Source organism: Anomaloglossus baeobatrachus, chromosome 3, assembly GCF_048569485.1.
Source record: "Anomaloglossus baeobatrachus isolate aAnoBae1 chromosome 3, aAnoBae1.hap1, whole genome shotgun sequence".
NCBI classification, from domain to species: domain Eukaryota; kingdom Metazoa; phylum Chordata; class Amphibia; order Anura; family Aromobatidae; genus Anomaloglossus; species Anomaloglossus baeobatrachus.
This window is the reverse complement of record NC_134355.1, coordinates 330,454,831-330,472,938: the sequence shown is the minus strand read 5'-3', so window position 1 is coordinate 330,472,938 and position 18,108 is coordinate 330,454,831. Positions and strand designations below refer to the sequence as shown.

General features: G+C 47.5%; 1 protein-coding gene across 1 annotated transcript in view; it reads right to left on the bottom strand.

Moving 5' to 3' along the window:
* The window catches only part of SEC63 (SEC63 protein translocation regulator), a 138,910-nt gene that overhangs the window by 79,857 nt on the left and 40,945 nt on the right, over nucleotides 1-18,108 (bottom strand). The window contains exons 4-7 of the mRNA XM_075340070.1: nucleotides 16,146-16,258; nucleotides 12,806-12,867; nucleotides 12,415-12,473; nucleotides 11,603-11,653 (exon numbers count right to left, since the gene is read on the bottom strand). Of these exons, the coding sequence (XP_075196185.1) occupies nucleotides 11,603-11,653; nucleotides 12,415-12,473; nucleotides 12,806-12,867; nucleotides 16,146-16,258 (285 nt within the window). The remainder of the gene's footprint in view (nucleotides 1-11,602; nucleotides 11,654-12,414; nucleotides 12,474-12,805; nucleotides 12,868-16,145; nucleotides 16,259-18,108) is intronic.

The following is an 18,108-nucleotide window of genomic DNA, read 5'->3' as shown; positions in this document are numbered from 1 at the left end:
TGTGACAGCGAGAGAGCGACGAACTGAAGTGAGCAGGGAGCAGGAGCCGGCGTCTGGCAGCCTGTGGTAAGCTGTAACCAAGGTAAACATCGGGTAACCAAGAAGCCCTTTCCTTGGTTACCCGATATTTACATTAGTTATTAGCACCGCCACTCTCACGCTGCCAGTGCCGGCTTCCTGCTCACAGCCAGAGTACACATCGGGTTAATTACCCAATGTGTACTCCAGCTACGTGAGCAGGGAGCCGGCACTGGCAGCGTGAGAGCACACCGCTTAGCGCTGGCTCCCTGCACACATAGCCGGAGTACACATCGGGTAATTAAACCGATGTGTACACTGGCTAGGAGAGCAGGGAGCCAGCGCTAAGCGTGTGCGCTGGTAACCAAGGTAAATATTGGGTAATGGTTACCAGATATTCACCTTAGTTACCAAGTGCAGCATGGCTTCCACAGCGACGCGTGTCGTTGCTGCGTCGTCTGCTGTGTTTGACAGCTAAGCAGTGATCATAACAGCGACTTACTAGGTCGCTGTTACGTCACAGAAAATGGTGACATAACAGCGACGTCGTTGTCGCGATGTGTGAACCCAGCATTAGAATCATATTATAAAGCTTCTATGCAATTGTCATATAGACACACAGATAATTATGCAACGACATCTATAGTTTGATTATTTACACACAGATAATCTTATTACATTTGGACAAACGACCTATAGCCCAGGCCTACCCTCACAGGCTCACCTCAGTAAATCACACCAGTACAGTATAACAAGCTTAGTAGCCGGACATGTAAGCCCTTTCTAAAGTTTGTGTCACAAACACTGACTGTAGACTTTTTTTTCCCAAGCCTGGAGAAATTGTTAACGGAAATACATCTACCAGGTTACTATACAAACTCTAAAGCAGCCATATATTTTATCCACCAACTTCAAAAGGTGACTGAGACGTGATAGTTCCCTCACATGTGCCCTGTCTGCTTGGCTAATTGCTAGAATGGTTGTAGAAATCAACAGTTCCTTAAGGCTGCTTTTCCACATCCGGTTTGTGCTGAGCGGCACAATCCGGCTCAAAAACATATGCAACGGATGTGACGAAAACAACGGATCCATTGCGGTTTTTGACGGATGCGGCTTGATACTGAGCATGCGCAGTACAAAGAAGGGAATTTTGTTTACTTACCGTAAATTCCTTTTCTTCTAGCTCTAATTGGGAGACCCAGACAATTGGGTGTATAGCTACTGCCTCCGGAGGCCACACAAAGTATTACACTTAAAAGTGTAAGGCCCCTCCCCTTCTGCCTATACACCCCCCGTGGGATCACGGGCTCCTCAGTTTTAGTGCAAAAGCAAGAAGGAGGAAAGCCAATAAACTGGTTTAAGCAAATTCAATCCGAAGGAATATCGGAGAACTGAAACCATTCAACATGAACAACATGTGTATACCAAAAAAAAAAAACAGGGGCGGGTGCTGGGTCTCCCAATTAGAGCTAGAAGAAAAGGAATTTACGGTAAGTAAACAAAATTCCCTTCTTCTTTGTCGCTCTATTGGGAGACCCAGACAATTGGGATGTCCAAAAGCAATCCCTGGGTGGGTAAAATAATACCTCGTAATAGAGCCGTAAAACGGCCCCTTTCTACAGGTGGGCAACCGCCGCCTGAAGGACTCGTCTGCCTATGCTGGCATCCGCCGAAGCATAGGTATGCACCTGACAGTGTTTCGTGAAAGTGTGGAGGCTGGACCAGGTATCCGCCTGACACACAAGCTGAGCCGTAGCCTGGTGCCTCAAGCCCAGGACGCATCCACCGCTCTGGTAGAATGGACCTGCAGCCCTGAGGGAACCGTAAGCCCAGCAGAACGATAAGCTAGAGAATTGGTTCCTTGAACCACCGAGCCAGTCTTGATTTGGAAGCCTGTAACCCTTTACGCTGGCTAACGACAAGGACAAGAGTGCTTCCGAGCGGCGCAGGGACGCCGTACGATCGATGAAGAGTCTGAGTGCTCTCACCAGATCTAATCAAGTGCAAATCCTTTTCACATTGGTGAACTGGATGAAGACAAACAGAGGGTACGGATACCCTGATTGAGATGAAAGGGGGGATTCCACCTTAGGGAGAAATTCCGGAACCGGACGCAGAACCCCTTGACCTGGTGAGACACCGGGAAGGGGACTTTGCACGACAATGCTGCCCCGACAGACACTCTCCGAAGTGAAGTGACTGCTCCTAGGAAAACCACTTTCTGCGAAAGGCGTGAGAGAGAAAAATCCCTCATAGGCTCGAATGGTGGTTTCTGCAGAACCATCAGCACCCTGTTCAATCACAGGGTTCTAACAGTCGTTTGTAAGGAAGGACTAAGAGGCAAACCCCCTGCAGGAACGTGCGTACCTGAGGTAGTCTTGCTAGGCGCTTCTGAAAAAAATACAGAGAGCGCTGAGATTTGTCCGTTTAAGGGAACCGAGCGACAACCTTTTTCCAACAAAATTGCAGGAAGGAAAGAAAGTAGGCAAGGCAATTGGTCAGGGAGAAACTCCCTGAGCAGAGGACCAAGATAAGAATATCTTCCACGTTCTGTGGTAGATCTTGGCAGATGTGTGTTTTCTGGCCTGTCTCATAGTGGTAATGACCCCTTGAGATAACCCTGCAGATGCTAGGATCCAGGACTCAATGGCCACTCCATCAGGTTGAGGGACGCAGAATTCTGAAGGAAAAAACGACCCTTGAGACAGCAAGTCTGGTCGGTCTGATAGTTCCCCCGGTTGGCCTACCGTGAGATGCCACAGATCCGGGTACCACGACCTCGTTGGCCATTTTGGAGCGACGAGGATGGCGCGGCGGCAGTCGGACCTGATCTTGCGTAACACTCTGGGCAACAGTGCCAGAGGTGGGAACGCATAAGGGAGTTGAAACTGCGACCAATTCTGAACGAAGGCGTCTGCCGCCAAAGCTCTGTGATCGTGAGACCGCGCCATGAATGCCGGGACCTTGTTGTTGTGCTGAGACGCCATTAGGTCGACGTCCGGCATCCCCCAGCGGCAACAGATCTCCTGAAACACGTCCGGGTGAAGGGACCATTCCCCTGCATCCATGCCCTGGCGACTGAGAAAGTCTGCTTCCCAGTTTTCTACGCTCGGGATGTGAACTGCGGATATGATGGGTGCTGTGGCTTCCACCCACAGCAGAATCCGCCGGACTTCCTGGAAGGCTTGCCGACTGCGTGTCCCACCTTGGTGGTTGATGTAAGCCACCGCTGTGGAGTTGTCCGACTGAATTCGGATCTGCCTGCCTTCCAGCCACTGTTGCAACGCTTTTAGGGCAAGATACACTGCCCTGATCTCCAGAACATTGATCTGAAGTGAGGACTCTTACTGAGTCCACGTACCCTGAGCCCTGTGGTGGAGAAGATCGCTCCCCACCCTGACAGACTCGCCTCCGTCGTGACCACCGCCCAGGATGGGGTTAGGCAAGATTTCCCTTTTGATAATGAGGTGGGAAGAAGCCACCTCCGAAGGGAAGCTTTGGTTGCTTGAGAGAGGGAGACGTTCCTGTCTATGGACGTCGGCATCCTGTCCCACTTGCGTAGGATGTCCCATTGAAGAGGACGCAGGAGAAACTGCGCGAAAGGGACTGCTTCTATTGCTGCCACCATCTTCCCCAGGAAGTGCATGAGGCGCCTCAAGGGGTGTGACCGACCTTGAAGGAGTGATTGTACCCCTGTATGTAGAGACCGCTGTTTGTCCAGCGGAAGCTTCACTATCGCTGGAAGAGTAAGAAACTCCATGCCAAGATATGTCAGCGATTGGACCGGTGTCAGATTTGACTTTGGAAAATTGATGATCCACCCGAAACTCTGGAGAATCTCCAGAGTAACGTTGAGGCTGTGTTGGCATGCCTCTTGAGAGGGTGCCTTGACCAGCAGATCGTCTAAGTAGGGTATCACTGAGTGACCCTGAGAGTGGAGGACCGCAACTACTGTAGCCATGACCTTGGTGAAAACCCTTGGGTCTGTCGCCAGGCCGAACGGCAGTGCCGCGAACTGAAGGTGTTCGTCTCCTATGGCGAAGCGCAGGAAGCGCTGATGCTCTGGAGCAATTGGTACGTGGAGATAAGCATCCTGATATCGATCGATGCTAGGAAATCTCCTTGGAACATTGAGGCGATGACGGAGCGGAGGGATTCCCTCCGGAACCGCCTGGTCCTTACGTGTTTGTTGAACAGTTTTAGGTCCAAAACAGGACAGAAGGACCCGTCCTTCTTTGGAACCACAAACAGGTTGGAGTAGAAACCGTGACCCTGTTGCTGAAGAGGAACCGGGACCACCACTCCTTCTGCCTTCAGAATGCCCACCGCCTGCAGCAGAGCCTTGGCTCGCTCGGGAGGCGGAGATGTTCTGAAGAATCGAGTCGGAGGACGAGAGCTGAACTCTATCCTGTAACCGTGAGACAAAATGTCTCTCACCCCACGGTCTTTTACTTGTGGCAGCCAGGTGTCGCAAAAGCGGGAGAGCCTGCCACCGACCGAGGATGCGGTGTGAGGAGGCCGTAAGTCATGAGGAAGCCGCCTTGGTAGCGGCGCCTCCGGCGGTCTTTTTCGTGATTTAGACCGCCACGCGTCGGAGTTCCTCTGATCCTTCTGAGGCCTTTTGGACGAGGAGAATTGGACCTGCCTGCGCCCCGCAAGGACCGAAACCTCGACTGTCCCCTCCTCTGTTGGGGTATGATCGGTTTAGCCTGAGGAAAGGATGTATCCTTTCCCTTGGATTGTGTGATGATTTCATCCAGTCGCTCACCAAACAAGCGGTCGCCAGAGAATGGCAAACTGGTTAGGCACTTTTTGGAAGCAGAATCTGCCTTCCATTCCCGCAACCACAAGGCTCTGCGTATTACCACTGAATTGTCGGACGCAACCGCCTTCCGGCTCGCCGAGTCCAGGACAGCATTAATGGCGTATGACGCAAACGCTGACGTTTGAGAAGTTAAAGACGCAGCCTGCGACGCAGACATACGTGTGACTGCCTCAATTTGCGCTTGAGCCGCTGAGACCGCTTGGAGCGCCCAGACGGCTGCGAAAGCTGGAGCAAAGACACGGCAATAGCTTCATAGATGGATTCCAACCAGAGCTCCATCTGTCTGTCAGTGGCATCTTTGAGTGAAGCCATATCTTCCACTGCAACTAAGGATTTAGCCGCTGGAGATAGGAGGTCCACATTGGAACACTGAACCCAGCCCTTGACAACGTCAAAAGGGAAGAGATAACGTGTATCCTTAAGGCGTTTGGAAAAAACGATATCTGGACAAGCCTGGTGGTTCTGGACTGCCTCCCTGAAGTCAGAGTGATCCAGAAAGCGCACTCAATGTACGCTTGGGGAACCTGAAACGGAACTTCTCCTGCTGAGAAGCTGACTCCTCAGGCGTAGGAGCTGAGGGAGAAATAACCAACATATGATTGATGGACGCCGTAAGATCGTTCACTACGGTGTCACAGTCAGGTGTATCCAGGTAGAGAACGTTCTCAGGATCAGAATCCTGATCAGATACCTCCGCCTTATCATAGAGAGAGTCCCTGCTGAGACCCTGAATGATGCTGTGACGTCGAGGGATGCTCCCAGCGAGGTCGCTTAGGGGGTCTGGGACTGCGGTCCGAGTCAGACCCCTCACCCTGGGATCCCTGAGACACTCCAGGAGCACCTTGTTGTACCAACTGTGGGGGGGGGGGGGGGGGGGGGGAACCAGGGGCAATGAATCAACAGAGCCCATGGTCTGAGGGACCGGTCTGGACTGCAAGGCTTCTAGTATCTTAGCCATAGTCTCAGAAAGTCTGAAGTAGATACTGCAAACTCCGTCCCCACCACCTGGACCATTAGCAGAGACTCCGGCTGAGTAAGTTCGACAAGGGCCTTGCATTGCATACAATTGGGGTCCGTGGAACCTGCCGGCAGTATAGCCGTACATGCTGTACAGGCTGCATAGAAAACCTGTGCTTCTGCACTCTTGTTTTTCACTGACGATATGCTGTTATCTCCCCCGAACAATCAAGGAGGGTATATAGCCAAAATACAAAAGTGCGACCGAACAGTGCAATGTATAGCGTACAAGCATATATCTATATGTGCATTTCGGCACTAGTGGGGTCAGCACCACAGGTGCTGCTTACCGCCCGCACACAGCGGTTGTGTGACCACCCGAATCCCTGCCAGGGTCTTCCCAAACTTGTCTCTTTTCTCAGTCACAGAAAAAACTGACATGAATGGCTGCCGGCGTCCTGTGTAGAGGAGGAGGCCGTGGGCGTGCCCCAGAAAGTGCGGGAATCCGGTTTCACACTGTGTACAGTGAGAGGGGTGGAGTATGCAAAGTATGCTCCATCTCTCAGCGCTGCCGTGCTGTGCAGCGTCACGCCCTTACCCTGACTGGCAGGCCAGTGGGCGGTAACGAAGTGAGAGAAGGCCGCAAAAGCCGGGGACTAGAGTGATAAGCGCGGCCCGGCATATAAGCCCTGGTCGGCGCGGAAGTCCCCGGCGCACCACAAGTCCCAGCCGCGCCTGAGATAAAAATGGCAGCGGCGGTTAGCGCGGCAGTCCCCCAATACTCTAACACACCCAGCACGCTGTAGTGTGCGATGGCACCAGTGCGGGCAGCGCCGCCATCCCTGGCGCACTAACACACCCAGCAGTGCTGCCGTGTGTCTGTGCGCGGTCCCCACGGGGACACAGAGTACCTCAACGTAGCAGGGCCATGTCCCTGAGGATACTCCGCTCCATGTCCAGCAGATTCCCAGGGGCTGTGGATGGAGCACGGCCTCAGTGCCTGGAGACCGATAAGATCCCACTTCACCCAGAGCCCTAAGGGGATGGGGAAGGAAAGCAGCATGTGGGCTCCAGCCTCCGTACCCGCAATGGGTACCTCAACCTTAACAAACACCGCCGACAAAAGTGGGGTGAGAAGGGAGCATGCTGGGGGCCCTAGTATGGGCCCTCTTTTCTTCCATCCGACATAGTCAGCAGCTGCTGCTGACTAAACAGTGGAGCTATGCGTGGATGTCTGACCTCCTTCGCACAAAGCATGAAAACTGAGGAGCCCGTGATCCCACGGGGGGTGTATAGGCAGAAGGGGAGGGGCCTTACACTTTTAAGTGTAATACTTTGTGTGGCCTCCGGAGGCAGTAGCTATACACCCAATTGTCTGGGTCTCCCAATAGAGCGACAAAGAAAATCTGCATCCGGCGGCCGGATGCGGTTTTTGCTGCAGGACGCTGCATCCGGCGTCCATAGGCTTGCATTGTGAATCACGCCGCATCGTCATTGTGCATCGTGCATTCCGATGCACAAAAAAACGTGCCAGGCAACGTTCCATCCGGCCACCGCATGGGCTAAATATGCCGCATCCGGCAAAAAACGGACACAATGCAAGGCCATGCGGCACCATATGGCGCTAATGCAAGTCTATGCGGGGAAAAAACGCAACCGGCAGCAAAAAAAAAAAACCGGTTGCGTTTTTTCTGCAGAGAGCCGTATTGTGCCGCACGGCAAAAAACGGATATGTGAAAGCAGCCTAAGCTGAAATGTCTGCCATCTAACCAAATTGATCCAAATCATATCTGCTCTTTTAGTAGATCTCAAGTCTTATTAAACAAAAATATACTCTCTGATGGGAAATGTGATTCATCCCATGCAACAATTTCACTTTCATTCATTCCATCTTTACTGATTTACAATTAACACTGTATCCAGTCATTTATTAGCGACCAGTTAGAAATACAAACTGTCCTAAAAACATTTCGGGTGCGTTTTTGGGCTCAAACCTGCATGACTTGGATTCCCCAGCAAAGTCTATGACTTTTCATTTTTGCTGTCTGCACACAACTTTTTTTTTAGCTACACTTTTGAGCTTAAAAAAAAAATTAAAAAAAAATGGACGTCAATTATTTCCTGCGTTTTACACACATACAATGCACTGGAAAAACTCAGCAAAACACAGTGATCAAAAACGCAGCAAAGCGCACCTAAAACGCTCCGAAACGCGGTAAAAACGAATGCATTTACCGGTGCGTTTATGCCGGAGGTGCGTTTTTTCTGCAAAAAAATGCTGTGTGCGCACAAAGCCTTATGCTTCCATATCCTTCTTTGACAGTAATGTAGTCTGTGTTAGTGCATCTTTCCACATGGCATCAGTCGTGTGACCCTTACACCCCCTTATCTCTTTTCTTGCTATATGAAGCTAATCTAGTATACTATGGACTTCCTCAGCACCACCCACCACATCTTGCATGCCGCACAGACAATATCAACCTTTGCAGCCAGAACACTGTATAGGTAGTGCCGACTCTGCACTCCTCATCTTACACACATCAGGTTGACCCTGGCATTCCTCCATGTGTAGCGTTTATTAACCCCTTTACCACCCGGTGATTTTCCGTTTTTTTCCCTCCCTATTTCCCCCCCAAGATCCATAATTTTATTTTTCAGGCAATATAGCAGTACGAGGGCTTGTTTTTTAGCGGGACGAGTTGTACTTTTGAATGACTTTCACAAGTGCTGTGAAATTACAAAGTGCAATTGCATGATTGTTTTTTGGGGTTTTTGTTTAACTGACCTGGTAATATAATTCCTCAGGTCAGCACAAATTCGCAGATACCAAACATGTATAGTTTTATCTTTTATCTAAGTGGTGAACAAAAAAACAAATATCTGGGGATCTTGTGCTGTGTGATGGCTTATTCTTTTGTGATTTTGAGCTGGCGTTTTTAATTATACCATTTTTGGGTAGATGCGATGTTTTGATCGCCTGTTATTACATTTTAGTGGAATATTTAGGCGAAAAAAAACAAAAAAACAATTCTGGAGTTTTGATTTTTTTTCTCACTACGGCCTTTCCCAATCAGATTAATTCATTTTATATTTTGATATATTGGACATTTCTGAACACCGCGATACTAAATGTGGTTTTTTTTTTATTTTATTTTCAAGGGGGCAAAAGGGGGGGTTGATTTGAACTTTTTTTTATTGATTTTGCTAGTCCTCATAGGGGACTTTATGCCTGCAGTGCCTGGTCGCTTCTGCTGATCAGAGCGATGCTTCAGCATTGCTCTGAAGAAGAGAAACACTGAACTCCTGTGAAGGCTGCGCTTTGATGACACTCACAGGAAGAGAGTCAAGTCAGCGACAGGGGTCATCAGCTGACCCCACACTGTCATGGCACCGTGGAATAGCGCAATCCTCATCTGAGAGCAAATCGATCACGCTGTCAGAGTTTGGCAGTGAGATCTAACTAGTTAACAGGAGCAGATGGATCTCTGATCCACCCGCATCTGTTAGCTGCGATCAGCAGACATGTGAGGGGAAAAATTAAAGGGAGAGAGGCAATTTAGGACGTAGAGGTACATCCTAGGTCGTAAAGAGGTTAGAGGGAATTTCATAGTAGGATCAACCCTTCTAAGGTTAAGTTCACATTTCCGTTGTTTTGCATCAGTCACATGCGTTGCTTGACGCAAGTGACTGATGCGTTGTACAACGGATGACAAAAAAGAATTTCATTGTCGGACTCCGTTGTGTGCGGGGGGGGGCGGAGTTCAGGGGGCGGAGTTCGGGGGGCGGAGCTGAGGAAGTCAGTGCCACAGTCTGCACAGCTGGGTACAGGTGTGTGTGTGTGTGTACATGCGGAGTGCAAGAGGGTCGGAGCGCGAGGGGGCGGAGCCGAGCGGGGCCGTGGAGCTGAGGACGTCAGTGCCGCGGGGACTGCAGGGCTGGGGACAAGTGAGTGTACACATGCGGAGTGCGGGAGGGGGCGGAGCCGAGTGGGGAAGTGTCGGCCTCCTTGCACACTGTATCCAGGGTAAATATCGGGTAACTAAAAGCAAAGCACTTTTTTGCTTGATTACCCGATATTTATATTGGTTACCAGCATACACCGTTCAGCGCTGGCTCCCCGACCCCGTAACCACTGTGAATATCGGGTAACTAACCAAAGCGCATTGCTTGGTTACCCGATGTGTATCCTGGTTACGGGTGCAGGGAGCCAGAGAGAGCATGCGCAGCAAAATCCTACGGATCGCGCTGCTCAAAAAACGTTACAGGCTGCGTTGCTCCAGCCCGGCGGTCAGTTAAAAAACGACTGACCGCGACACAGCGGATGCAACGCAGCATCATCAGTCACAATCCGTCACTAATAGAAGTATATGGGGAAAAACAGGATTCCTGCAAAATATTTTGCAGGATACTGTAATTCCTCTAGGCGACGGATTGTGACTGATGCAAAACAACGGAAGTGTGAACTTAGCCTAAGCTGTTATAGGTCATATGAAGCTGAATAAAATGATGATAACCTTGAAATTTACAATCTGATGTCTTATTCCAGAGAAATCCAAGTTAGTATATTAAAATGAGCTGTTCCAGGCTATGGGTTTATGCTGCCTGGAAGATAACCCCGCCTCCAGAACATATTTTAAAATTGAGGGGGTTGTTAGGCTGCTTTCACACATCCGTTTTTTGCTGAGCGACACAATACGGCGCTCTGCAGAAAAAACGCAACAGTTTTTTTTTGCCGCCGGTTGCGTTTTTTCCTGCATAGACTTGCATTAGCGCCGTATTGTGCCGCATGGCCTTGCGTTGCGTCCGTTTTTTTGCCGGATGCGGCATATTTAGCCCATGCGGCGGCCGGATGGAACGTTGCCTGGCATGTTTTTTTGGGCGGCGAAAAAACTGCATTGTGCCGGATACGGCGCGATGCGGCACGATTTACAATGCAGGCCTATGGATGCCGGATGCCGCGTCCTGATGCAAAAAACGCATCCGGCCGCTGGATGCGGTTTTTTGCACTGCGCATGCTCAGTATCAAGCCGCATCTGTCAAAACACAAACGGGCTGCAAGGAAAAACTTATGCAACGGATCCGTTTTTTTCGCCGCATCCGTTGTATAGGTTTTTGTGCCGGATTGAGCCGCACTGCAAAAACCGGATGTGTGAAAGCAGCCTTACCAGTGTGAGACAAAAAACAGAACAGGAGAACGGTCTTCTTACAAACACATTAGCAGCTGCAGCTCTCACAGCTCTGTTATATTGCAACAATATTGTACCCATGTCTGCCTGTGAGATGGAGGCTGAAGCTGAGAGGAACCTGCAGAAGTGTCAGTTATAATCACACACAGCTCTGCAGTGAGAGCAGCCATCACACATCACACTGGTAACTCCCAATTTCATTTATAATAAAGTTCTAAAGGCAGATTCTCAGGGAGATCAGTGTCCCGCCCATAGCCTGGAAGAGCTCATTTACATAAAGTGAGAGAAGATTAATTAATGAATTATCCACAAGGCATCTGATATGAGGCAGACAAGTATGACATTTTTCAGCATTCTATAACCTGTATGCCCATATTAATAGTTTAGATGGGTCAAATGTGGTGAAAGACTCCCTTTAAGAAGAATGTGTACAATGTATCCATATACAGCTCCTTATGTTCCTTACATTAGTGTAGGAGTGTATGTATGTTAGAAAACTGTATGACTTCCCATTCAATAAACAAAAAAAAAAAAACTGGAAGACTTAAAACTGAATAACCCATTGATGTCTCCAATGCATTATACCTAATTCAGTCATAATTATGGGGGTACGTACCACAACAACTGGAAGGATGACCATAAACGCTAAACCGTAGACCAGCAACACCTGAAATAAGAATTATAGGGGGTAAATCGAATAAAGTAAAAGCTGTAAAGGTGTAAAGACCAGCCACACACTGCGGGATTACAGAGAAAGCTGTTTAGGAACACTTGAGGTACAACTGACACCATAGGAGATCTTGTACAAGGCCTCTGGGAGGGGTGCATGAGACAGATTCTCTCTTTGCTGGGCCTGACACCATGCATTAGGCATAATAGTCTCAGTTGAGCCTGGCGTGTTTCTAGAGGCTAGGTTCACAAGTCCATATTTTTGCTCCTAGTTACATTTGACAAAACATCGGATCACACTTGGACCAATGTTAGTCTATGACTTACGTGAGTAGCGGCTACAAGGAGAAAATTAAATTATATTCTCCCTGCAGCCGCTCACTTCCAGTCATCATGTTGGTGCAGGGAGCTGTTATAATCACCGCTCACTACACAGCGTGCTGAAATCTCTCCCTGGTACACTGATTAACAGTCTGCTATGCATAGCCACAAAGTACAGCCGGCTGTCAATCAAGGTTCTGCGGAGTTCTCAGGCGCACTCACTATTTAAGAAAAAAGAGGTGACTGTATTGGTCCCCTGCACAGCCCTGATATAAAAAAAAATTAAAAAAAGTACCTTTCTCTACAGCTGCTGCAGTAAGGCGGCTTAACAGCATTTAAACACCATTTACCTGCAGATAACCCCATATATGCAGGTATATATAATTTCTGCTCGAATAATACAATACTACTTTTATGAACACTGTGTCACTAACTCACCAGCATAGAGTTTTTCTGGTCCACGATCCACGCTGGCAACGCAATACCAAAATGTGTAGCTTTAAAGAAAAAAAAGAATGAGAGAATTCAGAGGAATACTAGTAAAAGTACTGGTATATAAAAAAGGTACAAATGTTATCAGTGCATAGATGGATATAGGTAAAATATATCTTTGTGCCGTGGTAGCCACCATTGTGTTATACCATGCCTGATGAAGAGACCTGAGTAGTCTGGAAAGCTTGCCATTATTACCATCTTTTCAGTTAGCCATTACAAGGTATCAACCACTGAGGACTTCAGTTCTTTTAAACAAACTTTTTTTAGATGGATATAGACATTTATATTGTTCTAAAAATACTGTAGATGACTAAATCAGTTAATTGCCTCTTACCCTGTGGTCCGTCAGGATTGCCATATTCCTGCCAATTTCTCCTGGACTCATCATCTGTTAAACTACACATGAAAAGAAGTTAAATAATAATAATAATAATAATAATAATAATAATAATAATAATAATAATAATAATAATAATAATAATAATAATAATAATAATAATAATAATAATAGTAGATACTGAAAAAATAGATCTATCAGAGGATTCGCTTTCCTAACACTAGTATAAAGGTGAGAAGCTTTAATTGTAGATATGGCCCGTTTTTTATTGGTAGAAGAAATAGCTGCACTTTTCCAGCAGCAGTTTTGCAAAATCAGTAACCAATAATAATTGTGACAAATCTAAAAATGAATTAAAAAAAAATATTATTTTAACTTTACTGTATTGCTATATGTATGTAATAAATATGTTCTACAACAAAATAAATCAGATTTCAAACATTTTTTGTGGTGCGGATTTATATTTCACTTTTATATTGTATTATTTCACGCAGATGTTCTATACATATGTTCATTGAATTATAAAATAATCACAAATACCCCAGTTGTAGGAATAATAGCCCCTATCAGGTGCCAGTGTCAGAGCTGACCTCAGTCTCTTGGAGGACCTTGCAGCTCTGCTACGCCAGGCAGATCATCGGATCCTTGGGCCTACAGAAGTATCGCACTGTCGTTCCTTCTGTTAGCAGAATAACGCTCATTGAGTGCTATTCTAGCCAGCCACAGAGAATACAGAAGTGGTAATAAACCGCTGCTGTCCTCTCCCAGGCTGTGCCTGAAAGCCAATGAACGGACCTATCCCTGTTAGATTACAGGAGCAGAATTTTTAAGCCTGCACTGTAAATTTTCAATGGTGTATGGTTAAAAGCCCGCGCGCCGTTAATTTACAGTGCTTGGTAGTTATTAGGTTAAAAATCAGGCATTTTGTTTTTATTGGTGTTGTATTACTTGTACACAACATTTGGTAAACTATTTGGTTTAAATAAAATGCAGGATTTATATTACCCTAAATTAATGTGTACCCATTACTATATTCATTTTTTGGAATATTTTCGATCCCTGGATTCAGTGGTGGTTATGCCCCGAGAAGCCGATCGATCACTCAAAAGACTCCTCAGGAGCGCACAGCTTCCGCCCGAGTGCCTGCACGGACACACTGACCTTCTATTGAGCTAGCGCACATGATTATGCAAGACTGCAACTGAGCGCTTCAGTTTTCCAGGACTGGACACTTCTCAACAATCTTTTTTGAGTGATCAGACCCCCACCGAGTCGGCAGTGAGAGGCACACTTTATGACTTTGGGGCACATTCATCAAAACCGTGACCCAATCAATCACAGCAGAGCTTTTATTACCAGAGCAACTGAAATACCAAAAATGGCCCCGTGACTGGTCGCTATGGGCAAAAAAAACACTGCGGGTCCGATTTATCAGTTGCAATTTTTTGCAAGTCACTTTTCTTTCTTTTTGCCTTGTGGTATCCACTGTTTTTTCTTCTTTTTGAGAAAACGTTTATAAAACGGCCTCATGCGATACATACATATACGCAAAATCTAAAGCCTCTTTTTTCCCCTCTTATTTGTTTTGCGACTTTTTAGCATAAAAAAGTGTTATGTTGCACTAAAATATTGCAAAAATGTATCCAAAATTTCAGGCACACATAAAATCCCTCAGAAGGGGACTAATACATTTGCAACAAATTTTACAACTTTTTGCAAATGATAAATCAAATGAAAACATCTGGAAACACAAAACTCTGCAAACAGTGGCAAACACACACAACAATAAAGACTTTAGACAGTTTGATAAAAGAGAAGGCCTGTGCTTTGATCACGTGGTAAGAGTGGGTACCAGGAGAGGGCTGTTGAAACGGGGTGGATTTTTGGTGAGGTGCACGATCTGCTTAGAGTGAAGCCGTCAGGCAGAAAACACGCTATAAACATTGTATCATCACATTTTTATATTAAACGTTAGATTCACTTTAACTTTTTGTATATAAAAAACAAACAAACCCCAAAACAACTACCATATATACTAGAGTATACACAGAGCTTATCAGCCCATTTTTTAAGCTGAAAATGCCCCCCTCGGCTTATACTCGGGTCGGGGTCCCACAAAAAAAATTATTCTCATCTGTCCTCCGTTCCCGCGGTGGCCTCAGCTGCTTCTTCTAGACCCCTCCGTGATAGCGTCCAATGCACAGGGTTGCTGTCTGCCGTCATGTCTTTTCTGCAGTTGAATGCGGCGGGGCAGTAAAGCAATCAACTGCTGTAAAGCGCTGACTGCGGCGGCGGCCCTGTGTATTGGACGCTATCACGGAGGAGTCTATGCCTGCGGTCTGCAAGGGGCACCCCTTGATGATTGCGTTCCGTGCACAAAGCCACAGCTGCAGGCTGCCATCGTGGCTTTACAGCAGTTGAATGCTTTACGGCGGCAAAGGTGCACAAAGCATTCAACTGCAGTAAAGTGCCGACAGCAGCGGTGGCTCCGCGCACGGGACTTGATCATCAAGGGGTGCCTCTTGCAGACCGTAGGCATAGACACCTCCGTGATCGCGTCCTGTACACGGGGCCACCGCTGCCGTCAGCGCTTTACAGCAGTTGATTTCCTTACTGCACTGCCGCCGCTGTAAAGCATTCAACTGCTTAAAGGCATGACAGCAAACAGCAGCCCCATGCATTGGACGCGATCACGGAAGGGTCTACAAGGAACAGCTATGGCACCGTGGGAATGGGGGACAGGTGAGAATATTTTTTATTCCATAATAGAGGACAAGAAGGGGACCAGTAGGAAGACATTACTGTAGGGCAAATTACTAGAGGGCCCATGGAAGGGGCATATTACAATAAGGGGAGGGGAGAGAAGGACGGGGGACATTACTACAAGGGTGGACAAGGATGGGCACATTACTACAAGAGGGGACAAGGATGGGCACATTACTACAAGAGGGGACAAGGATGGGCCATTACTACAAGAGGGGACAAGGATGGGCACATTACTACAAGAGGGGACAAGGATGGGCCATTACTACAAGGGGGAACAAGGATGGGGCACAGTACATTTTATTGGGGTTTATTTTTCTTTTTGAAAGTTCCCAGTAGCTGCTGCATTTCCCTCCCTAGGCTTATACTTGAGTCAACACGGGTTCCCTGTTTCTTGTTGTAGAATTAGGGGCCTCGGCTAATACTCAGGTCGGCTTATACTAGAGTATATATGGTAATAGTTAATCTATATCAGGAGGCTATAAACTAAATCAGAACAAACAAGTAGGCCAGCCTTATCTTAGTAGAGCAGGAGCCTTAAATGACCCAATTAAGAAGTCATGGAGCTACTTACGCTTCATAGGCCTTGGCTATTTTCATAAATATAGCTTCATCCCCTCCTTTATCAGGGTGAAATTTCAGAGAAAGCAGACGGTACTGTTTCTTAATTTCTAAGACAGTGGCACTCTTTAAAAAAAACAAACATTGCAAAATGTCAGGATTTACTGGGATTCAGAGGACATCCTCAAGCAAAAATCTCAAGCAGGAAAAACGTTTAAGAAAATAAGAGAACATGCCATAAGGAAGTGTGGTAATACCTGGTAGAGGTCTCCGACGGTGCACCTCCCCACTCTTAGGCTATGTGCCCATGGGAGATTAAAAATGCGGATTTATCTACGGAAAATACGCAGATTTTCTGGATTTTCCAGATAAATCTGCAGGTTTCAGCAAGTACAGACACTCCCCATGTTATCCTATGGAACATGGGGACTGTCTGTGTCAATGCTGTGGTATGTGCGGCTGCGGAATATGCTGCGGATGTCCCGCAGCCGCACGTAACTGCATGTCAATTCTTTCTGCGGAAATAATGGCCCCACACTATGGAGATAGAGGCCAGGACTTCCGCAGGTAAATCGCAGGAATGTCCGCAGGTTTACCACAACTATTTCGCTGGAATCCCGCAGCAGCTAAAAATAGTTGCGGATTCCGGCGAACAGCTGCGGGAAACCTGCGGACATACCCGCGGATATATCCGCAGGTACAAACTCCCATGGGCACATAGCCTTAGACCGTGTGTGCCCAGCATACAAGATTTTCTAGAGAAAGCTCATGGTAAGGGTTCACAGGTACCAGAACACACCGGAATTCAGCAACAAGGCAATGCAAGTCTATGTGGTCCTTTCAAGTGTCTTTCACAGACAGCCTAAAAAAATCAGCAGTGGATTTTGCCTAGATTATGGCTTAGATTGGTTCTGAACAAGTGGGTTCACAGTATAGTTTTTCGGAAGTTGATGACTGAACCCAATGTTATCAATCAGTTCAAAGCTATCTGAGCCAGAAACCGTCCAGACCATGCTATGCTCACAATAGATAGGGCTGCTTCAGGGTCATCAGTGTAGGCAACCCTCTGTAAGCTAAACACAGCGGCACAATTTTAGATGGCAAGGAATACAAGCGGTATTCAAAAGCTACAGATTGTGACCATACTAAGGCTACTGTTACACTTTAGCGACGCTCCAGCGATCCCACCAGCAATCTGACCTGGTCAGGATCGCTGGTGCGTCGTTACATGGTCGCTGGTGAGCTGTCAATCAGGTAGATCTCACCAGCAACCAGTGACCAGCCCCCAGCGACGCGTGGAAGCGACGCTGCGCTTGGTAACTAAGGTAAATATCGGGTAACCAAGCAAAGCACTTTGCTTGGTTACTAGATATATACCTTGGTTACTAGCGCACACCGCTTAGCGCTGGCTCCCTGTACTCCTAGCCAGAGTACACATCGGGTTAAGCAGCAAACCGCTTTGCTTATTTACCCGATGTGTACTCTGGCTACCTGTGCAGGGAGTCAGCATTGGCAGCGTGAGAGCGGCGTACGCTAGTAATCAAGGTAAATATCGGGTAACCAAGCATAGCCCTTCGCTTGGTTACCCGATATTTACCTTGGTTACAGTTTACCGCAGGCTGCCAGAAGCCGGCTCCCTGCACATTCAGATCGTTGCTCTCTCACTGTCACACACAGGGATGTGTGCTTCACAGTGGGAGAGCAACGTCCAAAAAATGAACCAGAGCAGTGTGTAATGAGCAGCGATCTCACAGCAGGGGCCAGATCGCTGCTCAGTTTCACACACAGAGAGATCACTAATTAGGTCACTGGTGCGTCACAAAAACCGTGACTCAGCAGCGATCTCGCTATGTGAGAAGTACCCCTAAGAGTGCAGAACGCCTTTAAAGGAGTGAAAGAAGGGAATTTTGTTTACTTACCGTAAATTCCTTTTCTTCTAGCTCTAATTGGGAGACCCAGACAATTGGGTGTATAGG